The following is a 25,482-nucleotide window of genomic DNA, read 5'->3' as shown; positions in this document are numbered from 1 at the left end:
AAGGAAGTCACTCTCTGGAAGATCCTACCCCAGTGAAATCCCAGGTCTAGAGCGACCAAAGTCATTGAATTTCTGCGCTGGCTTGGTTGTTTTCACTTTGTATCACTTCATATATGTCTTTTGGGCTGTTCTGCAGTCTTCCGATTTCTCATTTTTAGTCAGTCTGCTGGGGACTGGAGGAGATAGAGTTCTAGGTGTGGAAATCAGAAAAATCTGAATTCCAATATTGCCTCAGATACTTAAGTGCACTGGGATACCAGGCAACTCATTTTGTCACTCAGCCTCAGTTTCTTAATTTGTCAAATGGGTATAATAATAGCACACAGGGTTGTTTTGAGGATTAAATGAGAATATCTGTGAAGAGCTCTGCCATACGATGGTGAGTCAGTAACACATTGTCACGTTACAGTACCTCATTTTGTTTGGCCGTTCCCCTGTCCTTGAGAACATGGTTTGTTTTCAGCTTTTTATTATCACAAATGATGCTGCTATGAATGTTTTTGTACAAAGTGGGTCTCTTCTTGCTGCCCCTGATTACGTCTATTCCACACCCTTACTTTACATTCTGCCTGTGCTTTTGTGTCTTTTACCTTTGTTTATTCTCTTGTTATTTCCCATCTGTTCTTAATTTCCTCATTAGAGTGTACGGTGCTGAAGGGCAAAGACCAGGTCACCTTCCTTCTGGAACTTCTCAGTGCCTGTCATGGGGCAATGGATGGATGGATAGATGGGTGGATGGATGGATGGATAGATGGGTGGATGGGTGGATGGATGGATGGATGGATGGATGGATGGATGAATGAATGAGAGTAATGACTTCTCATTTGTAGCCACCATTCACTTTAGCCCAGGTTACTATCTGTCCCACAAGTCACCTTCCCAAATTGTCTCAGAGGCCTAGGAAATGAGTAGAATGAGGCACAGGAGGCCATCTGCTATGGGCAGACATTTCTGCAGTTCCAACATGCAGATCAGATTCAGACGAATCAGAAGGCTGGTGTTCACCAACCAGTCCTGGTTCAAATCCAGGTCCATTTACTTGCTACCTGTTTGACTTTGAGTGGATATGGATATCTGTCAAGTAAGGGAGTTAGACTACATTGGGTATCACTTTGGCCTGATGATCCTGTCAGTGGTGGGAGTCCTTCATCACTGTCTTTCGCCCAAACCGTAGAATCCGACATCCGACCCAACAAGCTTTTAACCTGGTGTCAGAAACAGACCGAAGGCTACCAGCATGTCAACGTCACGGATCTGACCACCTCCTGGAGAAGTGGTCTTGCCTTATGTGCACTTATTCATCGCTTCAGACCAGAACTCATGTGAGTGCCATTTGGGCCCTGGCAGCTCCTAGCAGAGGTCCCTGGTGGAAGACTCAGAGTGGGATAGGCCAGTCACTGGGAACTGTAGTTAGTGAAGTGTGATAGACCTTCACTATTGTGGCTTGGGAGGAAGCCCTTGAATTTAGGGTCTCCCCCCTCCATCATTTTCCCTGCTGGATGTTGGCAGTTTGCTGCCCATCTGTAAAGAGCCAGAGTGAGGGTTATCTGCTAAATCACTTTCCCACCGCACTAGCATATTCTTACATTTTGGTCATCCAGTCAGTCAACAAGCATTTATTTCAATATTCACTTTTTCAATAAACATTTACTAAGTGCCTGCTATGTGTGAGACACTGGCTACAATGATCAAGGAGCATATGTTCTGCTTGGGGGAAATCACTATAAATTGGTTGATAAAAAATGTGTACAAACACATATCAATTAAGTGTTTGCTGTATGCCAGACATAGTAAATACAGTCATTCCAGGAGTGGGGGGAGCACAAATGAGTGAAGGAAAAAGGGAATCAGTGCAAGATATTGGAGCTGGGCCTCAGTTTCCTCCTCTGTAAAATGAGACTCAGACTAGCTAACCTCTGAGGTCCCTTTCATTCCTATGTCTATGATCCGAATGACTTTGTATTTACTTGGCATATATTTTGTGTTGATTTTTTTGTGTATGTGTTGATTCCCCCAACTAGCCCTTTAGGCAGTTAAGCAGTACAGTAGAGAGAGCACCAGGCCTGGAGTAAGGAAGACTCATCTTCCTGAGTTCAAATCTGGCCTCAGACACTTAGCAGCTGTGTAACCATGGGCATGTCACTTCACCCTCTTTGCCTTAGTTGCCTCATCTGTAAAATGAACTGGAAAAGGACATGGTAAACCACTCCAGTATCTTTGCTGAGAAAACATCAAATGAGGTCATGAAGAGTCATGATTGAAATGATGAAATAACAACCACTGACCTTGACCAATAAAACATTAGTTCTTTGACAGCAGTAAATGTTTTCATTTTTCTTCGTGTGTCCTGAGGTCCATCACAGTGACTGGCCCCAAAGAGACCCTTAAAAAATGCGTGTGGAACTGATGAAGTGATTTCAGTATTCTGGTGTCTTCCAGTGGCTCCATCATGTTGACAGGTCTACTTAGTAGTGTGGTTTGGCTTTTGAGGATGGTTGGAGAAAGCCATTCTCTCCTATCCTTTTGACTTTTCTCACATCATTCCTTAGCAACTTCGACTCTTTGAATGAAGAAGACGCCATTGAGAACAATCAGCTGGCATTTGACATTGCAGAGCGGGAGTTTGGAATCCCCCCCATGACCACAGGCAAAGAGATGGCGTCTGCCCAGGAGCCAGATAAGCTCAGTCTGGTCATGTACCTCTCTAAGTTCTATGAGCTGTTTCGAGGGACACCCCTCAGAGCTGTTGGTAAGAAGCCTACAAATATCTTGCTTTTCACAGAAAGTCAGTGTTTTGTTCAGAGTCCTCAAGCCATCCCTTGAAATTTGAGTCCAAGTCTGGTCTCTTCCAGCTCCAGTGGAAAACCATTTTGGAAACATTGGGTTTCTGCCTTCTCTTCAACTTTCCAAAAGAGATGACCTTTTAGCCTAAGGGAAGGTCCCATGGGTAATGGCCAGTGTAAGCTACTGGCTCATCCTGTCTCTGCCCCATAGTGCTGTTCTCAAGGTACCTCTTCCTCTGGTGTCCTTTGGGCTGTCTACATGATGTCCTAGATATGAAGATGAGCTTATGTGAGCGCAGATATCCCCTGCTTTCAAGGGAATGTCATTTCTCCTTGGGCCTAGAGATGTTGATGGGTCCCCCTCTCAATCTCAATCTCCAGTGCCCTTTTCAGCCCCAGGGACCTGGAACCAAGGGGCCATTCTGGATCCTTCCCAGAATACACTTGGGGAACCATATTTGGTTTGTTCCTTTACTATAAAGACTCCTCCTAAACCTGATGATAACACATGGTCAAACTCTCAATTTCGGTCTTTTTTCTTTTTCTAACAGATTCTTTGGGTAAAAACTATGGAGAAAATGGTGATCTTAGTTTAGCCAAATCATCTATTTTTAATAACTATCTCAATCTAACGTTCCCCAGGAAACGGACACCTCGGGTAAGTCTGCATTCTCAATTTTTTGGGGGGATTTTGAGGGTTTTTGTTTTTTTTTTTGGTTTGGTTTCTCTCACTCTTTGAGTGAGCTTAGTCTAATTAGCTTAGTCTAACATATATTCCCTGGTGAGTATTTTGTTTATTTCACTTTTATAACTCTTGATGTTTGAGTCAGTCTATTTCCTGTTCTTCCTAGCTTATTTTTGGAAGGTTTTAGGAGACTCCTGAAAAAGCATAGGCAGGGATATGTTGGTAAATGTTAAAATAACTGGCTCTCCAAAAAAATTTCTGAATACTTACACTAAAAATTTAACAATCAGCTCTTGTGAGTTGGTTCCAGCACATACCTGAACATTAGAGACCTGGAACCACTTATCCAAGAACTGTTTTTAAAATGAATTGGATCAGCCCTGTCTCTTCAGGCTATTTGGCCCAGAGAAGTCTTTTTTGAAGAGAATTTCTGTGTTTCCTTCCCACATGGTTTACTAGTAGTAGTCTTATTCCTGGGGATTTTTCTCTTGCTAAACATTTGAGACTACCAATCATGGTATCAGTTGGTTTCCTGACTATTGAGTATCATGTTCGGGCTGCAATTGTATCTCCCCAGTCCTGGAAAGTTATTAGGCTTTCAGAATGTTGATCTGGAAAGACCATGAGGGACCAATTTCTCCTGCCTCCTCATGCCTCAGAAGGAGAAATGGATTCCTGAGAGGAAGGGATTAGATGAACGTCACACAGGTTAATGGCAGAGCTGACTTAGATTTCAAGTCTTCTGATAGCCAGTCTGGTCTTTTCCCACTGTAACAAAATGCTTTCATCCATTTGTATATTCATTATTCATTCGTTTTTATTTTTTTTCTTATTTGTATATGTTGTTTTGAATCAAGAGACTCTTATAGGCAGGTGTGTGCTGGCAAATGAATAACACAGCCAGCTCAAAGAAAATGTATGTGTGACACATTTTTAAAACATATTTTAGCTTTTCCCCCAATTACATGTAAAAACAATTTTTAACATTTTAAAAAGTTTTGAATTCCAAATTTTCTCCCTTCCTCTCTTCCCTCCCCCCTCCCAGAGATGGTAACCAATCTGATATAGGTTATATATGTACAACCACATAAAACATAGTTCCATGTTGGTACTTGACATATTTTAAAGTTTAATTTGCACTAACATTTTCTCCATAACTTTCTTAAGTCTAGACAGTCAACAAAAAATCAATCCATCAAGCCCTGATTTGTAGCATTTGCCAATTTTAACCCCAGCTCTCCCGAGCTAGTACGGGCTGGCTTCAGTGTCCCCCAGCTTGTGGGCACCCAGATTCTGATCTGGGAGGAAGGACCCAGGAAGCTCACTGAGCCCAACCCTCATTTTACAATTGAGGAGACTGAAGGTCAAAGAACCATTGAATACCATATTATCAATTATTGGCAGAAAAGATTATAGAATCATAGATTTCGGGTGGGGTGGGACCTTAGAGATCAATGAGCGCCATTGATTTAAGGGTGAAATGGATCTGCCCCCTCATTTTGCAGATGAGGTTACAGAGAGGTCAGATAATTTGCCCAAGATCATATGGCTGGCATGTATGTCCTTTAACTTCAATGGTGTGGCAATCGCTTTGTCCATAGTCTTTGACCAAAGTTTTATTGTCTCTCCCAGTTGACTTTATTTCCATTTTGTTGTCATTAAATTCTATTTTTTCACTCTTTTACTCCGCTTTCTTCACTTTGCATACAAATCTTCCCATGTTTCCTCCTTCATTTATTTATTCCGCCACTTCTGAGCCCTCATGTACAGTAGTGCACTGGGCATTGTGGGAAGATACAGAAGACAGGGTTCATGTGCCTTGTGGCTCCCCAGAGCTCTCAGCCTATTTGGGGAGAGAAGCCACACCCTCATCTGCAATAAATGGCTTTGGGAGCTTGGAGGCTAGCCAGAATTTGTATTAAGAGAAGGGAGAGGTTGTTGTGTGCTGGGGAAGGTAAGACTTGGAACCAGCCTATGCAAAGGCTTAGAGTCAGGCAAAGGTTTCATTGCCACTTCTCTCATCCAGAACAAGCCCCACAAAATATGTAATGTGTTGTGGTGTGGTAAGGCAGGCCTTAGACATCAGGGAACTGAGAGGAGGCTTTGGGATACTATCAGGCCCCAGCTAAGGGGAAGGAGCGGGACAGGCTGAGACCACATAAGTGCTCATCTGAACCAAGCTCTTTTGTCTTTACCTGATAGAGTTCAGGTACCCTCTCCATTTTGATACCATGGAAGAAAACCCATTGAGTATGAGGTATTTGAATGATGAGACTGTCCTGTTTAGAGCAAGTTCATGTTGTAGAGTTGTAGGAAATAAGGTTGTACTTTTTTTATTATAGAGTAATATTTGAATTCTAGACAGAAGATTCACATAATGCCAGTCATGGGGAACCATTTTGTTTTAGGATAAGAACCCAAAGTAGTAAAGATTAGTCTGGTGACACATAGGTTTGAGCAGGGTAATGAGAGACCAAATTCAAGGAGACTGGATAGGAGACTGACTGGCTTTAGAGTATGATGGTGGCCATGGTATATAGACAAAGGCCTATAATTGTGGGGCATTTCCAAGGACAAGTTGGCATGACTCTTAACCATGTGTAGGGTATGAAGAAGAGAGAGGGGTCAGAGAAGACTTGGTATCTTGAGCAGTAATGGTTGGGTAAATCCCCTAACAATACTGATCCTGAGAGTTTTATCTCATTATGCTTTTATTATTCTTTTACATTTTATCCAGTCATGGAAGGTCTCCTACTATTCAATCTCCTGGTATTCAGTTTAAGAACAAAGTATGGCCAGAATGTCCTGAGCTGAGAAAGGGCCTCAGAACTCCCTGCTGTTGCTTTAGAGTCTTGGGAAAAAAAGATCAGTCTCCCTCCTATGCTCTGGCCTGTGGGGCAACAGGAAGTTTCAGTGGAAGCAAGGAAGACCAGGTAGGGGGGAAGGGAGAGCTCAGTTCACAGATGCACAGCTGAAGAGCTGGAAGGGGCTTCCAAGATCATCTGGGGCCAGCAGAATCTGCAACTTCAAGGTCACATGTGGCCTTTGAAGTCCTCAAGTGCAACCCTTTGAGTTCAAGTTTTCCTTTTATTAAGGGGATTTGTTCTGTGAAGTTTGGATTCAGACAAAGGGCTGTACTTGAGGATCTAGAGGACCATATGTGGCCCCAAGACCACAGGCTCCCCACTCCTGAATCCTTGGCCAACCTCCTTCATCTTACAGATGAGGAAACAGGCCCAAAGTCACACTGATAATAAGTGTCAAAAGTGGAATTGGAACCCAGCTCCCTTTGTCTCCAAATACAGCCTTCTTCCATTGTATGGCCCCTGTAATTCAGTTCAAGGCATCGTGGTACATCAGGAGATTACTTCCTCCTGGAGGGCTGCAGCACTGAACAGATAAAAGACCACTTGGAGGAGAGCTCAGTAGCATCCTTGACATTGATTTGACTACATTATCATAGATTTAGAACTGGGAGGGCTCTCAGAACCTGTCTCATTCAGTTTTCTCATTGCACAAACAGGGTCACTGAGGCAGACAGAGTTGAAGTGATTTGTTCAAGGTCACACAGCTAGTAATGGTCTGAGACAGGATTTGAACCTGGGTCCTCCTTATTCCAAGTTGTCTGTTTGACCACACAGCCTCTCAAGGTTTATCTGGAAGACGTGTTGGCACGCCCCACCCACTAAGCCCCATTTTGACTCCTGGCTTCTCTGGTTCCTTGGTTTGAGCTCCATCATGTAAAAACCAATGACCACTGCTCTGGTCAAGGGGTTAACCGTGTTTTGAATGCCTCTCTGATCCCCAGAGAGCATATTCAAAAGAGAGAATGGTGTTTTCTATGAAATTCTTTAACATCCTACTTCCTCTCCTTTGAGAGCCCACAGCCCCATTCTCTCTTCCCATACCGGCTTCACCACATCTCTGGCTGCATCAGAACTAGGCACACCCCAAACCAGCCTTTGTCAGAAGACCCTGGCCTTGGTGGTGGTGGTGGGGATCAGGTGGCTAGTTTTTGGAATCTCCTCTGCAGAGTGACCCACTTCTGACAGTTCCAAGAAATCTCCCAGTTACCCTCAGACAACCTTTGTGGTGACTATAGGATCCAAATAGTTCCTCCTTTTACTGATCATTTCACTGTCCTGTTCACTTAATAGCTGCTAAGAGCAGAAGAAGCTGGGAGAGGCATGTTTGAACCTTTCACTTACCCCTCCTTTGTTTACAGAATGATCGAGTTGAACTAAAGCTCTTAGCAGATCGGCCTCAGAAGACTGAGTGGCTGTCTGTAATCATGAACGCTGATGGTGGGGGCCAGTGCTATTTACTGTCTTCCCCGTTGTGCTGTGTAACAGAAGACCCCCCCAACACTACTCTCCCCTGATACTTCAACTTGTTTCCTCTTTTCGGCTCCATTATGTCATTCTTTTTTCTTTTGAAAAAATAACTTTTATGGATAACCTTTGTATTTATATCACAGTCATTTCTGGAAGGACCCTCCCCCTTCTCCTTTTCTCCCCCTTGAACCTTAACAAAGAAAAACAGTTACGCAGAAACACCTTGTACAATGACTGTGTCTGTCAACACATGCAGTATGCCTCTCACCTCTCTTCCAAGAAAAGGGAAATAATGGTTCCGTCTGTTTTCTGGCACCATTATTGGTTTTTCAGTTTTGAGACCTTTTGATGATCTTTTCCAGTTACATTCTTGTATGGGAGTTATAGTCCTAGGGCTAGTTCATACTGGCTCGCAAGAGCTGGTTGTTAAATTTTCAGTATGAACATCTACACCTCAGAAATTAGCAAATGCTACAAGTTAGGACTTGGTTTATTGTTTTGTTGATTGTCTAGATTTAAGAAAATGGTGGAAAAAATGTTAGTAATGTGGATTAAACTTAAAATTGTGTCCAGCTTGCTTTTCCCTTCCGGGGAGCCGGGTGTTAAATTATCCAGCTCATGCCTCTGGTCATACTCATTGGATGTATAATTTTGGTGGCCTTGCTTATTTTTCTCTTCATTATGTTCTTGTATTCATCTATTGCAATTTATTCAGCCTTTCCCTAGCTGATGAGCACCTGTTTCATTTCTGTTTCTTTGCTATCACAAAAAGTGCTTCTACGAACATTTGGGTGTCTAGGGACCTTGTTTTTTCACCTCTGAGTTAAAGGAGCAGTCATTTTCACTTGTGTATTTATTTGCTAGAAGCATGTTGCCTGGACTCTTCCCCTATTTGTTTATAGCCCATCTGACCCCACTAATGCAGATGCCACCCAGGTCCCTTTTGCTGGACTGATGTAGTTTGACCATTGGGGCATGGAGCTAGAAGGCGTGTCTTTGCTACTAGTCTATGCCACTCTGTCACCATGTGCTCAAAGGACTTTGTCCGTACAGAGCCACTAAGGTGTGATAGATTTCATGAACCCTTTTGTTCTCATTCCCCCTTACTGAACTTTCCCTTGCTGGAAACACCTGCAGCACTGACTCATTTCCTCATTGGCAGCTCAGGTGTTTGTGTCATTTCCTCATTAGAAAAATGAGCAAGTTTCCTAGACTCACAGTCCCCTGCTTGAAAGGAACATCAAAGGTCATTTAATTCAACCCTTACCTGAATCAGCAACCCCTCTCTGCCCCAGACAAATGGCTACCCAACATCTGCTTGGTTCCACCAACCACCACAACCTCTTTGATCAGGAACATATCTTCTTTGTTGGAAGATTGTTTTCTCCTGAGCCAAAATCGGTCTCCATAGAACCTCCCCTCCTTGGGTCTGGTTCTTCCTTCCCAGTGATACCTGAACAAGCCTGATCCCTCTTTCACAGAACATTTGATCTATTGTGTTCTGTTCATGTCATCTTTAATCTGGGTTCCTTTGATTCTTGAGTGACACAGCTTTGAGTCCCCCCCGCCAGCATTGTAACCCCTCTCCTTGAGACATCCTGTCAGTATCCCTCCTATGATATGGTACCAGGACTGGATACAGTATTCCAGATGGGTCTGACCAGAGTGCAGAGTGGTACAAGTGAGTTTCTCCTCTCGCCACTACTGGGCTTAGTGCTTCAGCCTCAGAACACGTTATTCCTTTCTGGTGGTTATGTCATGATTCATATTGAGCTTGTATTACACTAAGATCCCTAGGTCTTTTTCACATGAACCATCTTCAAGTCATCTGTATCAGATGAATTTTATGCCTCTGAATTTTGGAAACCCAGGTACATGACCGTATGGGTTTTTTTCCTTCATTTTAAATTTCCTATTACTAACTTCAGCCCATTATTCCAACCTATTAAAAATCTTTTTGGCTTTCTTTTATAGATTTGATAAGTTTGCCATTTGTCTATATCTTTTGAACATGAGAGGCTCTTGGATTGTTCCTCTGAGTACTTCACTAGAGACCTTCTTACAAGGTGATATGGCTCCACAATATTCTGGCCTCAATCATTCATCCAGTTCTAAATGCACATAATTAATCTAGTCTACCCCTCTAGTGCTTCCTTATCAAGTCTAATTTGGTTGGGTTCAATGTTATCTAACATTCTGTAATAGAATGAGGGTTTGTGACATGTGTCTGGTGTCCCATAGAGCAGCCTGCCTTTTCCTAGAGAGCAGGACCAGTGGCAATCAGGGGTACAATGGAGGGTAAAACAAAAAAACACAAATTTAATTCAATTTTTTAAAAACCAGACTATGCCTGGTGTCCAGCCCCACGACCCCAGGGATGTCATTTGAGTTGTTCCCAATCCACTCAGTGGCTCTGGGAACCTCCTTTGCTAGACTAAGCTAGTCTAGCACAGAGGTCTCCTCCTCATTGCTAACTATCTGACTCCAGTGTGACTTTCCAGCCAGATGGCATGCTCATTTCCATTCCGCACTCAGTTCCTGATGAACTGGACTCCCCTGCCAGGCATCTCCTTCTGTCTTCTCCTGCCCTTTCACACCTTTATGACTTTGCACATGCCATCCATCCCTGGACTAGGATGCATTCTCCCTCTTTACCTGACTTGAAATTCCTACTTTTCTTCCAAGCTGTGCTCAGCTGTTCCAACCTCCATCAATCTGGGCATGATCTCCTCTCAGCAGAAAGTAACTTCCTGTGATTACTAAACCTGCTCTTAATGCTCAGTCCCATACTGCCATGTACCATCCTTATGTGTGTGCTTTGTTCTCCTCCCCACCCAGAGTCCTTGCCTATAAAGACTTCATCATTTTTAAAAAATCTCAGTATCCCCTAGACTAAGCAAAACAATCAGCAAGCATTTATGAAGTACCTACTGTATACCAGACACCATTGGGGATGCAAAGATTGTAGTTTAATAGATACTACTATCCTCAAATAACTTGCATTAACGTGGGAGACAATATATAGAGATACATACCTGTAGTTTGCTAATGCAGAAGCTGAAGCCCAGACAAAGGAAGTGGTTGTGTTCCAAATTATGCTGACCCTTCCCATGGGATCTGGGACTGGGGCACGCTGCCAAAAATGGCTGTTCAGGGAAAGCAGAAGGTGCCTGAGGCTCAGGCTGCTTCCACGAGGGAGCCGCATTTGTAGTAGTATTGGGTATTTAGAAACTAAGCAAGGTTGAGCATTAAAATTGAAGTTCCTTGAGGTAGGGATGGGTGTGTTGTTTGTTTGGTATTTTAATTTTAAATTTATTTATTTATTTTGCTTTTAGTTTTCTTTGTATCCTTGGCACTTAGCACAGTGCCCAGCACAGAGTAAGTGGTTAATAAATGCTTGCTGACTGACTGATCTCCAGGTATCCCTGCTAATTTAAGGACTATTTTTTTAAAAACCTCATTTTTATGGAAATGCCAGTTTTCAGACTTGAATTGGCCCTGCCAGTTCCCCAACCACATGGGGCAGGGGCTTCTCTACAAAGGGCCAGGACTCTTTTAAACCTGGCCATGTCCCAAGTCCTTCCCATTGCCCTATAAGCCCTGGATGACTCCATCCTGTGCCCCCTCCTCATTGTCAGCACATTTTGCCTGCACGTCACTAGCTCTTTTCCTATTGGCTGACTGCTGTTATTTTTTAAAAAAACTTTTCTTGAGTGACCTTGATCTTGACCCACAGTGGACCAAAACATGGGCTTTTATTATGTGAGTGCCACTGCCTTTGAATCCTCTGGAGAAAAATGCGTATGTCCATTTTGGGTCCTTCTTACTTCCCCTTCCTCCTGTCCCCACCATAGCCCACCCGCCCCTTGTAGAGAGGGGATGGTGTCTTGGAGAAGCTGAGAACAATCCCACGGGTTTGTGATGAAGCCACAACTAGACATTTTTGTTCTTTAGGCTGATGATGAAAATCAGCTCAGGGAGAGCTTCAGGCATTGTGGGCTTACTAAAGAAACACCTCTGATAGCTCAAGACATGGCCCTAACTTTTGGAATTAAATTTGGAATTAAATGAAGGAATGAATGGGCATTTAGTAAGGTCTTTCTATCAGTCAAATCAGATAAGTATTTATTAAGCACTAATGTGCTGGGCACTGGGCTGGCAAAGAGAAAGCAAGGCCCAGCAAGATCTCAGTAGACCTTCCATCTATCCCAGCATTCCTCGTTGGTCTTGGAAATCAGCCTGGTGTGGGGGTTTCCCCAAATACCTCCACCATCAGAAAGCATCTTAATAGATAGGTCATTTCTGTTGTAAATTATCATGAGCCTGGAGAGGAGCCAAGGTCCTTTCAGGTAACCCATGGTAAATCCTAAGCACATAGAGGATTTCCCAGGGGGATGATGGTTGCCAGGTCAGACCCCAGCAGCAGGAAGGTCAGTCTGTGGAGACTTTGGGAATCATTTTAGACCAGGCTTGCTTGAGGGGGTTAAATCTGTTGTCAGGTGACGACAGGTTAGTGAAAATATTTGCTGTAAAACAGCTAACTGTGGCTCATGGGAACCTCAACTCCATCAGGGAAATCCAACATCAATTTCTGGTTTTGCCTTGTAATGCCTGTGTACTTGGGGGCAGGTCATTTCATCTGTAAAAGAAGTGGACTGGATGAGATATGACCTCTTTGGAGTCCTCGGTTTGCAAAGCTCTTTGTATACGTTATCTCATTTATTGATGCAAATCAGCCAGTATTTAGTAAGCACCTTTACACGTAACACTGTGAATAGGAAGAAACTCAAAAAAACAGCCCCATGCTTGCAGGAAGCTCCATCTAATGAGGGAGACAACATGCAAACATCCATGTACAGGCAAGCCATAGAGGAAACAAATGAGAGACCATCTCAGAGAGAAGGCACTAACTTTTGGGGAGAATCATCAACTGTGTCTTACAGAAGGTAGGATTTTACCTGGGACTTGAAAGAAGCCAGGAATCAGAGATGTACATGGAGGGAGAGGATTTTAGGCGTGAGGAGATAGCCGGTGAAAATGCCAAAGTAGGGAGATGGAGAATCTTTAACGAGGGACAGCAATGAGATGACGGTCATTGGGTCACAAAGCATGTGTAGGGGAGTTGGGTGTAGGCCACAAAGGTAGGAAGAAGCTTTTCCCAACAACCCTGTTGGGTAGATGCTGTGTACCTCCATTTTAAAGGTGAGGAAGTAGAAGCCAACAGAGTTTAGGTGATTTGCCCAAGGTCTCACACCCAGTAAGTGCCTCATCTGAGGAGGCAGGATTCAAACTCAGGTCTTCCTGACTTCTGGAGTCTAGTTCTGCCTCTCCTCAAAAATGCAATGTACAGTTTTTTGAGTAAAAACCAAATCCATACTTTAAACTGAGCAAACAGAATCTGTGCCAATGTCTGTCTGGTGGGACGTTGTGTCCTCGCTGAGTCCTCAGGTCTCCTGCCCCAAAGGCGCTGACAGGCAATGGGGGCTGGTTGGTTACGCTAGCCAGACTCTAGGAGACCAGGAGTTGGGTATAAGATCATCTGTTTCTCTTGGTGTTTGCCCAGATGCTGAGGTTGAAATAATTTCCATCCCCAACACGATGATTTATTGTAAACGGAGAAAACCATGAGGCGGAAAGCAGGGCTGTTTGACCTCGCATTTTTATGCTGCTCCAGAGAGTAGAGGGGTCACATTGTTGGGTGATTATAAATCAATGAATGATTGTGCCGTTTCCTAACTTAAAAAGGAGGATGCTAAACACATAGTGGGGATTGAAAGAGCTTAAGCCACAGGTTCATGCATAGAAAAGAAGGAGCGTGCCTCCATACTTTCCAACCCAGCCTTCTACATTTGGGCTTTGGTCAGTTGTATGAGGTCAGTTTTGATATATAGAATGACCATACTAGCCTTTGGCCCACAGATGAGGAAATGATCTCAAATGGGATATTACTGGACAGCGTGTGCCTGAATTTGGCAGAACCAAGCCTTTTATGGGGTGTTAATAGAGTGGGGTGGTTCATGGCCTTTCAGGCACACTCCCATGTAATGGTTGGTTTTCATAATACTAAGCCCACAAAAGTTCTGTGTATTCCTCAGTTCCCTCCATCAAAACCCACCTAGGGAGTTTCCTGAGGCTCAGAGAGAGTAACCTGCCCTTGGAGAGATTGTCAACTTTAGGAGCCTAGATCTAGGGCTGAAAGAGACCTTCGGAGGCTATCTAATCTATCTACCCCATTTTTACAGATGAGGAAACGGAGAACCCAAGAGGAGGTTAAGTGATTCACCTGTGTTAGAGGTCAGGTCTCCCATCTCCTACTTCTTTCTATTATACCAGGCTATTTCTCAGGCAAAGTTCGAACTCAGATCTCCAAACTTAGCACTAAGCCAGGCTATATCTAAATACCCTCTTTGGCAAACAGTTCCCATGCTTCAGCATTGTGATAGGGCAGGCTTTCCCCCTATGACACCTTCCCACGACACATTCATCCCCTTTCTCCCATCCCCTCCTCTCCCCAATGTTCTTCTGGAATGATCCATTCTTGTTTGTGTTCAGTTAGCCGAAAAGGCACATTAGGCATAGTATTCCATCAGTGGAGTGTGAGTCAGTATTTAAGGTGAATGGAACATATTTTCATAAATCCCTTTTCTTTTTTGTCTCCTCAGAAACATGTGGTGCTCAATTTTTATTTTCATGGAAATTGTGTTCCATAGCATCTCCTAGAAGTATGCTTATTCTAACAGAGAATGCCCTGGAGACATTTTTTAAAAATTCATTTTCATTATTGTCCCTTCTTTTGGAAATAATGATCAAATGTATGTTTGCAAACTGATCAGAAGTAGTTTGTAGGTAGCTATGAGAACGAGAGTACTGAAGTTTTGCCTTCAGATTCTAAGTCCTTCTATTTCTCAGATTCTGGCCCAGAGCCCCCCAAGAAAGACTGACAAACAGAAGATAGTGATCCCAAGCCAGCTTCCTTGTTTCCCCTCAATGCAACTTGGAACTGCTTTCAGCCATCCTGTTATATCATTGAGCCCTTTGGGAGTAGGGTCATGAAGTCTGTGATTTTGTTGCTAGTGAAAATACAATGAGTATGATGAAAGCCAAACCACCATAAGCCTTGGGTTTGAGACAAAGACTTTTGGAGATGCAGCAATGCTGTTTCTAGAAAGAAAGTCTTCCTGGTTGGAGCTGCCCCTACAATTGTTCTCAGAGGCCTAATCAGCCACATTTAGGGAAGTCCTGGGCCCTCCTTTCCAGGAATGTTTTTTTCCAAGTTCTTTAGAAATAGTTTAACTATTCTGAGTATATATATTTCTTTGAATGTTCCAGGTGGAGAACCACACAGAAGAAAATGACATGAATAAGCGAAGACGGAAGGGCATAGACAATTTGGAAGAGGTTGGCATTTTCAGTACTTCTGTGAAGCATGCCAGTACTAGCCAGGGAGAAAGGTCTAAAGGAATCTCCTTATTCCCTAGCAGTAAGCCAACTACCAAGATACAGTGGGATACCAACCCACCATTTACCCACCCATCTTTTCCCTTGGTGACCCTTGACTGCAGACTGTTTCTAGGCTGAATTAATAATGATAGCCTCATAGGTTCAGAGTTGGAAGGAACCTCAGGGGCCATCTGATCCAATTTATCCATTTTACAAAAGGGGAAACTGAGGCCCAGATGGGATCAGAGAACAGAGATCCTTAGCTGAAAGCTATCTAGTTCTACCCTTTTATTTTATAAATGAGGAAACTTGAGGGCCAGAGAGGTTAAGCAACTTGCCCAAGGTCATAATAACAGATAAGTGGGATGGAAATCCTGTTCTTACTCCATAGCTTGTCCTCTTTCCACTGGACTACTTACTCTACCTCAATTGTGCCAGTTTCTTGGACATCTCACTGAACTGAATTCAAACTTGAGTTAGAAAGTGACCTTCTCACCTTTTCTAGTTTAACATATCTACTTTCAAATTTTCTTTCTCTTAGGGCTTAAAAAAAATGAACACATTCCACTGTATGCTCCCCACCTTTATTATTTTGGAGATGTCCTTTCCATGAATGTTGCTATCTTCTCACCTAGTGGCTGCCATTTTCCTCTCTAAGGAAAAGGACCCAGAAAACTGTTACTCATAATTTAGTGTGCTGAGGGGGTCACCGTTAGCCTCCCTGAAATTGGGTCCAGGTGGAGAGATTCCCTTTTGTTAGCCCTGCTTGAAATGAGCTGTCCTTGCTAACTTTCTCTTGCTACCACAGGTGATGGAGGGGAACGTAACACGAAACTCTGGCCTGCTAACTCTTGCTCTTTCTCTACCTAGTGCTTTGGGGGGTCTTCAGGGGTCCCTGGGTTCCAAAATGTGATAATGCCTCCCTTACTCCATTTTCACCCTTGTAGTCATCAAGCTTTTCTAGCCGAAGTGCTGGCTCATTTCGAGACTGTGGCATCGGGAAGGAGGGCATGAATCAAAATAAAGTGAAGTCCATGGCCAACCAGCTGCTGGCCAAATTTGAAGAAAATACTCGAAATCCTTCTCTTCTGAGACAGGTGAGTCACATGGCCAGGCACAGTGTCTTCTGGGTGACCCTGACTCTACAGGGAGGTAGCAGAGATACATGGCCTAATGACCTTCGGGTGTGCTTGAGGATCCTGGCTTAAGTGGACTCCCCAAACTGATGTGGCATGTATACCTTCCAGGTGTACTGTGAGTGTGTGCGCATTCGCGTGTTCTTGTGTATACTTGGGAGCCTGAGGCCGTGGGGGAAGGAGGTGCAGTAAGAATCTGCTCTGAGGGATCAGTCTTAGTACCTGGTGAAAAACTCCCATTCCAAACCCAACACCATCTGTTTTGAACCTCTTAAAATCTTTTTGATCTCCCAGAACATAGACCTGCCTCTGAAATATTTCCTAGAATTCCTTGCCACCACCCTCAACTCCCATGTTCCCCACATATTAGCAGACCAGGTAAGTATCAGGTAAGGCAAGAGCCCTGTGTCCTTGCTCCAGTTCATGCTTCAGTTTGATTTATTAAAATTTCCCAAACCAGAGAGACAGTGTTGTAGCTAGAGAACTGGTCTTGGAACCAGGAAGACCCAGGGTCACTTTTTGTCTCTGACCTATTGGCTCTGTGACTCTGGGCAAGTATCTTTGTCTCCCATCAGCAATCTAGGATGACAGCTTGCCAAGCAGGTAGCAGTGCACCTTGGGAGAGAAAATATTCTCAATGGAAAATCCCGGTGCCAGTGATATCACAGAACTAGTCTTTAAAAAAAATAAGGCCCACAGCCTAATTTATTTTAGGCCCAACTTTTGTTCCTTTTGACTCTAGTCCCATGGATTAGGGGTTTAGCTTAGAATTGTCACTTGCATGATTCAGATTGTTGCACTTCTGAAAGATCCATGTTGAGGAAGACCTGAGTTCAAATTCCACTTCATTTGTTAACCGTATGACCCTGGGCAAGTCACCTAACCAATCTTTGCCTCAGTTTCCCCATCTGTAAATGAGGAATATGGGGATAGTAGCACCTGCCTTCCAGGGCTGTTGTAAGGATTGAATGAGGTTAACAGTTGTAAAGGTCTTAGCACATAGTAGTATGTAGACTTCAGTCATGATTATTTCAGCCATCCTGGTAACCACACATTCCCAGAGTGGAGCTTTTGGTTGTCTTGGGAAGCTAGCAGAGACTGACTGGCTTAAGCCTAAAAGCTCACCAAGGTCTATATCATTATGTTCAGGAGGATGAGTGGACACCAAATGGCTGAGCTCTGGACACCATTCATGAGCTCAAAGTTAAACAGACCCTTGCTAAGGGGACCAGTCTGTCTCATTCCGCAGGGTTCTTTCTTTTGACCTGAGTAGGAACCTTTGGCTTTGGTGGGTGATGGGAGTCCACCCACATGGAGGGCTCACAGTAGGCAGCATCGAGATCCCATTTTTTTATCACAGAGATGGTCAAGTGACCATGACAAGGGGAAAATTCCTGCTGCTTCTGAAAGGCCCCCTGGCTTCTCTTCTCCAACCTGCCCTTATATGGGATCTGGCACCATTCCTTCCCTTCCCTGCTTGCACTGGATACCTCCTGATAGATAGATTCCTTGGCTATTTGTGTCTCTGGGGGAGGCTGTACTGCTCATGTTTCTTGGATGGCCAAAGCTCCTTGGTTGCCCCCTTGCTTTAGGCCCTGGCCCACCTTCTGTCATCTTCTCGTTGTTTCCTGCCTCCCCGTGTCTTTCAGACTGACTTATCTTTTATTTTTATGTTTCTTACGGTTGTTCTTCTCAACTCAACTTTCTTCTCCAAGGCCCCAGCTCTTTCCACTCTAGGTAAGCCAGTCTCACACTCTCCTGCTGGCCCTCCTGCTCACTCTCGCTTTGCTAAGCCAAAGGACCCTCTGCCCAGCCCGTCGCCTCCTCTCAGAAGGCAGGTAGGGTTCCATCTTCGTTCTCACTTCCAGCTTGGCAAAGTTCCTATTTCATTTCAGAAGGGAGGGATGGGGGGCCCTCCAGGGTAATCCGCATCCCCACATTCTCAGACCAGTGTTCATATCACAAGGACACACTTCGGGATGCAGACATCCTTTATCCATTAGCTTGGTGGATTCATTTATCACGTATTTACTGAACACCTGTTAAGGAAAAAAAAAAACCACTGTGATTATTTTACTCAGTTACCTTGTGGCAGATACTTTTTCAAATGCTAGAGAGCTGCAGCCCTGGATGTGCATCCTGGAAGAAGGAAATACTTGTGAGCTGGGAGGGTTAGTTCAGTGGTTCCTCTGTTCCAAGCAGAGTAGGAAGGAGGCCTTGAGGAGATCAGCATGTGGCATGGTGGTGAGCAGGGATCTCCCTGTGGCAATGCTTAAGGCAGTGGAATGTTGAGCATCTCTGCCAACTTTGGGTTGGGTAGTGGGGGACACCCAGGCAGAGAGGCAGTGTGTCTTCTTGGATTCTGGGATGCGCTTAACAAGCTTTATTGGGAAGATTCCGTATTAGGAAGTGTGTGTGTGTGAGAGAGAGAGAGAGAGAGAGAGTGTGTGTGTCTGTGTGTGTGTAATCCCATTTTTCCTGATGGGAATCAGGTGATTTTACTGAGTTGTCTTAGACTTTTCACGAAAGGAGAGTGTGGTTTAATAATGACTTTTTTTTTTTCTAATACCCTTTTTATGGAAAGGTAGCAGAGTGGATAGAGTGCTAGGCCTGGAGTCAGGAAGACTTATCTTCATGAGTTCACATCTGGCCTCAGACACTAACTAGGCAAGTCTCTTAACCCTATTGGCCTCAGTTTCCTCATCTGTAAAATGAGCTGGAAAAGGAAATGGCAAACCCTGCCAGTATCTTTGCCAAGAACACCCCAAATGGGGTTGTAAAGAGTGAGACACAACTGAAATGACACAGCAACCACTGCAGTAAAGTCCTTTCTACATGCTAGTTATCTTTCATCCAAATCCCTCATTTTATAAATGAGGAAGCCGAGGCCCAAAAAAGTAGTTAGCATCAGTGGGAGATTAGATCCTATACTCTCCGACTCCCAAATGAAGGCCCTCTAGGGTCCCTTCCCCCTTTAATTCTATGTTCTTAGGACCTATGCCTTCTAGCATTTTATTTTGAGCAGATTATACTGGTTTGGCTTGTTGGTTTTGTACAGGAGCTCATGAGAGGAGTTTACTTGTAAGAGAGAAGGCCACCATTTTCTGTGGTGTTTTGAGCCATGTCTCCTCAGGTGCCAGAAGTTAGTAGCACCCTCTCTTCCTCATGACCTCTTTGTGCGTGTGTGTGTGTGTGTGTACATGTGTGTACATGTGTGCATACATAGAAATGTGAGGAAACACTGTGTGGAGGGGAAGGCCCTTGCCCAGTTTCCCTGTTTCCTAGTTTCAGACATTAGCTATGACTGAGCAGGTGCTCAGGGAGTCAAAGGCGGCTTCTCCTGCTAGTGACAGCCTGACCAGGCCTTTGAGAGCTCGAGCCAAGTCGGACCTGCAGCCCTTCCACTCAGGAAGCCTGGCTCCTGTGCCATCCGCCAGTCCCGGGGCATTTGCTCTGATTGGGACGCTGAGGCGCCTGCAGCATGTGGAGGAAAAGATTCACCAGGTGAAAAATGGACCCCACGCCCACTCCCATTCCTGCTCCCCTTTTTTCTTTGCTCTGGTGTTAACTGCCCTCTGCCCCTTAGAGCCTCCGGTCAGATGCTGCCACCTCCTTTTATCTTAATCTTCATGCTTTGATATTTCTATGAACAAGTCTGAAAATATTCTAGCATTACTGTTTCCCTGGCCTTTCTCCTAGTCTTAACTAAAACTGTTCTGTCTCTATTTCTCTTTGGTCTCTCTGTCTTTCTGTCCGTTTGCCTCTGTCTGTCTGATTCCATGCTCATCTCTCTCTGTTTTTGTCTGTCTCTCCCCATTTCTCTCTCTCTCCCCCCATTTCTCTCTCTCTTCTCTCTCTTCCTTTCCCTCTCCCTCTCCCCCTCTCCCTCTCTCCATGTTTGTCTGTCTCTCTCTGCCTGTATCTGTCTATTTTTCTCATTCTGTCTATTTCTTTCTCTCTTTTCCTGCCTGCCCTTCTGGCTCTGTGCCCACCTCTCTCTGTGTCTCTGTCTGTCTCTCCCTCTATGTCTGTCTGTCTGTCTCTCCCTTCCTCTCTCTCTCTCTATGTTTGCCTCTTTCTCTGCCTGTCTCTATCTCTCTTTTTCTGTCTTTTTTTTTTCTCTTTCTTGCCTGCCTTTCTGGCTCTTTCTCTTGCTGTCTTTCCATCTTTCTCTGCCACTGTCTGTCTGTGTCTGTCTGCCTGTTTGTCTCACTCTCTCTCCCTGCATCTATTTCTCCTGCTGTCTGTGTGTCTGTTTCTCTTTCTCTGTCTCTTTTCCACCTGCAGAAGAGGGCTCAAAACTTAGCCAACAGGGAGTTTCACAAAAAGAATATTAAAGAGAAAGCTGCTCACCTTGCCTCCATGTTTGCAAGTGAGGACTTCCCCCAGGTAACTGTTGCATGACTGACTGGGGCCCAAGGAGCCAAGATTCCAGAAGCCCAGGGCAGCATGGGCTGCTAGCTGGGCTCTGGACTCCCTCCCTCCCTCACCCATTAGAGCATGCTGGATCACACACAATTCATCACTCCCTCCTTGTGGGCACTGGGCATTGTTCAGTACTTGGGAACTAGATCATTTTGCATTAGACTGGAAAATGCCGTGCTGTCCAAAGGGGGAAGCTATCAGGATTGGAAAAATCTGAAAGCTTACAGGCTCACCCTTAATGAATTCAGAAGGGAGAGGCTATTTACAAACAAATAAACAGGTCTCCAGGATATAAGAAGGCTGAGTGTAGCCTCTCTTCGTGGAGTTCTTCATGTGCCTTCAGAATAGATCTATTTCTCCTTTTTACCCTGGGATGGCCCCTACATCCTGACTAGTTGGATAACAACAGATTTAATTCAGCTGCCATTTATTAAATGCCAGCAATGTGCCGGGAACCCTCCAAGGCATTGGTGCTAGAAAGACAATAGTGAATAATGATTCATTCTGTCAGGAAGATAGCATGTGCGCATCTATGCATGTTGTAAAAACACATACAAAATGAAGACAAGGTCATTTCAAGATGGGATGGGTGCATGAAGTTTACATGGTGGTGTCTGAGCTGGTTTGTTGCACCGAGTTTCAGAAGCAAATCTCAAGATGGCAGCCACAGAGATGGTCATCCCACTCTTAATCAGCCTATTGGCTGAGAAAGTAACCCATGTTTGCTTCCTCTCAACCTGTTTTTTTTTTTTTATTATGGGGGAGTAGAAATGGTTTGCCCCTAACTCAGCCTCCTACCATCTAAATGAGAGCCAGATGGGGCCAATTGGACTCCAAGGGTGAGGATCCCACCTTGTCCTGAGAAGAGTGTGAAAGAAACAAAAGCAGCTTCTCACTCTGCGAGAGTACATTCATGTGCCTGCTTCATTCACAGTGACATGGACGGATGTGAATTTCCTCTGGAATAATAATTTCTCCTATTTCTATCCTGTGCAGAATAAACTACTCACCAAAGGCCTTTCTCACTCCCATCCCCTCCCTTCCTCTTGTCTTTCATCTCGTGACTCAGCTGATGATTCCTTTTCCTCATCTGTCGACTCTTCTTCCTCTGACAGAAAGGTAGTGAACTGTGATTAAATTGTCTCCTGTACTCTGAGGCACACTGATGTAGAAGTCCAATAGTTTGAAGGCCTTGCTAAGGGCAAAAAAGTGTGCGTGTGCGTGTGCGTGTGCGTGTGCGTGTGCGTGTGCGTGTGCGTGTGCGTGTGTGTTTACATATGTATATAAATTAACCATGCAGCAAAACCCAGTCTACTTAGGATGACAAATGTAGAGAATAGTGTTGCTACCACTGGTTAAATGGATGATAAAATATTACAGAGTGAAAGGGGATCCCCTTGGATCTCAGACATCTGTTTGTCCATTTGCTCTCACGTTTGTTTTTTGTAATGAATGTTGATGCCTTTGCTAACACGGGTTGTGCCAAGTGTTCAGTCTTCACTCACTGGGGCCTGCAAACTGAATTCTTTACCTAGGGATGGAAGGGCGTTCCATTTTGATACTTATCAGCCCTGAAGCTACCTGGTTGCATCTGACTGTGATAATCCAATCAAGAGTGAACTCTTAGGAACCTGGACTGGGAGAGTTAATCAGTGGTGACAGACTGAGAGATCCTCTAACTTAATGAATCAGAACCAGGAAGTAGGAAATTCATTATATGTGAAGGTGGCAGCCTGTGCCAATCCTTTCTGGCCCCTGCTTTGCTTTCATAAAGCACCAGTCTGCAACAGCCCTTTGACCCTTTGGTGAGGTCTCTTGGAGTGTGGCAGTTAAGTGGTGCAGTGACTAGAGTGACGCACCTGGAGTTGGGAAGACCTGAGTTCAAATCTGGCCTCAGATACTAATCAGCTGTGTGATCCTCAGCAAGTCACTTAAGCCTGTTTGCCTCAATTTCCTCCTCTGTAATATGAACTGGAGAAGGAAATGACAAACCATTCCAGTAGCTTTGCCAAGAAAACCCCAAATGGGATCATGAAGAGTCAGACACCACTGGATACCTGTACAACAACAACAGAGTAGGCCCTGGACATAAGTTTCTTCTTTTTTGGGAGCACCCTGCTGAAGGTCCTTCATAGACCCTAAATCAATTAGACTACCACCACTCTGTGGTTTCCTTCCTCTTGCTTCTCCTTTCTCAGTACCAGCTCTGAGTGGGTATTCATCTTTACCACAGCCAGAAAGCGTGCTGACTGAGCCCCCGCTCTGAACAAGGCTCAGTGTCTATGGAATACCTATCTCCAGGGAGAGAGGGAGAAAGGGAGGGAGAAAGGAAGGGAGGGAAAGAGAGGAAAAGAGAGAAGAAGGAAGGAAGGAAAGAAATAAATAAATAGAAATGCTAGGCAGACCCTATCTTGTCTCCATAGCCTCAGCCATCTGGATGACTTCTGGCAGGAATGAAGGGGGACAGGTGGTAGAACAGAATCCTGGAGAACCACATCTTTAAAGAGAACACACCTTTTCCTCCAGGTGTGGAGTGGGCTAGGGGTGCTGCCCATCTCTCCAGTCAGTGGATTATGAGGATCCCTTTCTCCCCAGGCTTTTGGGAAATATGTACTTATTACATTAACAAACAACTGGAACAGAGAGATGATTATAAACAAAACAATTGGAAAGAGAAGTCCAGTGCCTTGCAGACCATACAATGTAGCCCTGAAGCGCATATATATATATATATATATATATACATGTACACATATACCTATATGTATACATACATATATAAATATGCATATATATATACCTATACATATACATACACACATATAATACATAGATTAAAAATCATGGAATGGGTTTTATTACTGTTTAGGATGGTCCGTGTGTGTCTGTGAATGTAGCTCCTTTAGCCCAGCACATCGGGCTAAGTCCTGGCCAGGCTCCTGCAGGAGGCTGCCGAGGATCACTTGGTGATTACTCTGTGGCTCCAGGGCCCTCTTCCCCCAAGGACCAAACCGAGATGGGCAACTTTCCCTAGGGCAGGAGAGGATAAGCAGTGCATTTGATTCTAAACGCCATTGGTGGAAAAATTGAGCATTTGTTGAAAGGAAATCTAAGGAAACCTGATCCTCCTGTGTGACCTTGGGGGTGATCCATGTCCCTTCTGGGCACCTCATTTTCAGAAGGAGGGGATCAAGCCTTGATCACCTGCTCTGACGTTTTGTGGTTCTAGTCCAGTGACACTGGAGTAGCCTTAGGATGTCAGGGAAAGACAAACATTGGAACCTAGACCTCAAAATAGGATCTCATATAGGTGGTTGATATTTATAACATCTATAATACATTTTCCGATATAGTCTGTTTTAGGTGGCCCCAACCCTGGTTATGAGATGGGGCATTCACTCCCCCTTGGAGCACTAATTATAGATGCTTCTCAGTTGGGCCCAAGCACTGGGGATGTAGGTGATTGCCCTGCATCCTTTATCTCTGCAGCTGGCCTGCCATCCCAAAGCAAGAAAAGGCCCTCTTTCCTGCCCAGCCCTGCACCAACCCCCAGCCAGCTGTCTTCTTCAGGGGAAAGCTTAGCAACTCAATCACCTTCTCCAGCTCTTCCTTCCATCCTGCCCTTGACCCTGAGAGCTGTACCTGAGTCAGGGCCTGCTTTCTGATCCAAGGGCAGGTCTTGGGTGAGGACTTTCCCAAGGGCTTAGGTGCCATTACCAGGGTTAGAGGGAGAGGGACTGTCCTCCTTTAACTTGCCTGTTTGCAGGCCCCCACCCTCTGGGTGGGATCTGGCAGTTTGGCTCTGTCCACAGATACCTAGAGTTCATTCATTTAGCAACTTCAGAGGGCAGGGAAGGGTGTCTCTGAAGGCTTACTGGGGCGTGGCTGATCCTCCCAGGCTTGGCACAGAGCTGCTCTTAACTACAGCTGTCAGTGGCCTTTACTGTGGGTGCTCTTGGCTTCATGGAACTCATCCAGGATCATCCATTCATCCAGTACGGTTCCTTTTATTACTTCTGAGGCTTCTCCTTTGAATGAACTTTTTTTTTTAAAGGACACACCCAGGAAAGGCCGGGAACATGAGACAAAAGGCATCAGTTATGGGCCTAGGGAATAATTTAAGAATTGGAATCTGAAAATTCCCTTGAAATAAATGGCACCCCAGCTGATCCCAGTTGCATATTTGTGTCCCCTGGCCACCCCACTGGCTTTTTTATACACATACCCTTGTCCCAACAGAAAATGTGGGGGAAACTCCCCTACCCCCACCCCAAATCAAAAACAAATCTTCCATTCTGGCATTCTCAAATAAAGTAATGAAAAACCCTGATCCTCTGATGATCCTCACTTTACTAGCTTCATACCTAGTAATTAAAGGCCTTCTTGATCTATTTAACATGGTATGCTGATGCTTAAAACAACATGGACCTGTAAGTCTCTGCCCATGAGTGCAATATTAAGTATAGTTGATGAAAATCTTTCTTAGAGACACACTTGGGATCAGAGCCTGCAATAGACTCAAGTAGGGATGGAATGCTGTGTTTAGGCTCATGCCCTCTTGGAATATTTTTCCAGTGTCCACATCCCCTTGGTCATTTAGGCCAAGTTTATTAGAACAAAAGTCATCTACCCATAGCACTCAGAAAGAGCTCCCGGTGGTAGGTAGGTAGGAAGGACAG

General features: G+C 44.5%; 1 protein-coding gene across 9 annotated transcripts in view; it reads left to right on the top strand.

The window, feature by feature from the left end:
* The window catches only part of MICAL2 (microtubule associated monooxygenase, calponin and LIM domain containing 2), a 253,290-nt gene that overhangs the window by 113,993 nt on the left and 113,815 nt on the right, over positions 1-25,482 (top strand). For 7 of the 9 annotated variants that reach the window (XR_011969323.1, XM_072619416.1, XM_072619413.1 and 4 more), the window contains exons 12-20: positions 1,175-1,322; positions 2,550-2,749; positions 3,335-3,441; positions 15,132-15,200; positions 16,190-16,339; positions 18,094-18,216; positions 19,664-19,882; positions 20,666-20,767; positions 21,800-21,922. Coding sequence is in view for 8 of the 9 variants with exons in the window: in XM_072619416.1 (XP_072475517.1) it covers positions 1,175-1,322; positions 2,550-2,749; positions 3,335-3,441; positions 15,132-15,200; positions 16,190-16,339; positions 18,094-18,216; positions 19,664-19,882; positions 20,666-20,767; positions 21,800-21,922 (1,241 nt within the window). In the remaining variant the exon portion in view is untranslated. The remainder of the gene's footprint in view (positions 1-1,174; positions 1,323-2,549; positions 2,750-3,334; positions 3,442-15,131; positions 15,201-16,189; positions 16,340-18,093; positions 18,217-19,663; positions 19,883-20,665; positions 20,768-21,799; positions 21,923-25,482) is intronic. The other 2 variants (XM_072619417.1, XM_072619419.1) reach the window with 2 other exon arrangements.

The sequence above is a fragment of the Notamacropus eugenii genome, chromosome 6 (assembly GCF_028372415.1).
Source record: "Notamacropus eugenii isolate mMacEug1 chromosome 6, mMacEug1.pri_v2, whole genome shotgun sequence".
NCBI classification, from domain to species: Eukaryota; Metazoa; Chordata; class Mammalia; order Diprotodontia; family Macropodidae; genus Notamacropus; species Notamacropus eugenii.
The sequence above is the reverse complement of the archived record's forward strand: the minus strand, read 5'-3'. Positions and strand labels throughout refer to the sequence as shown.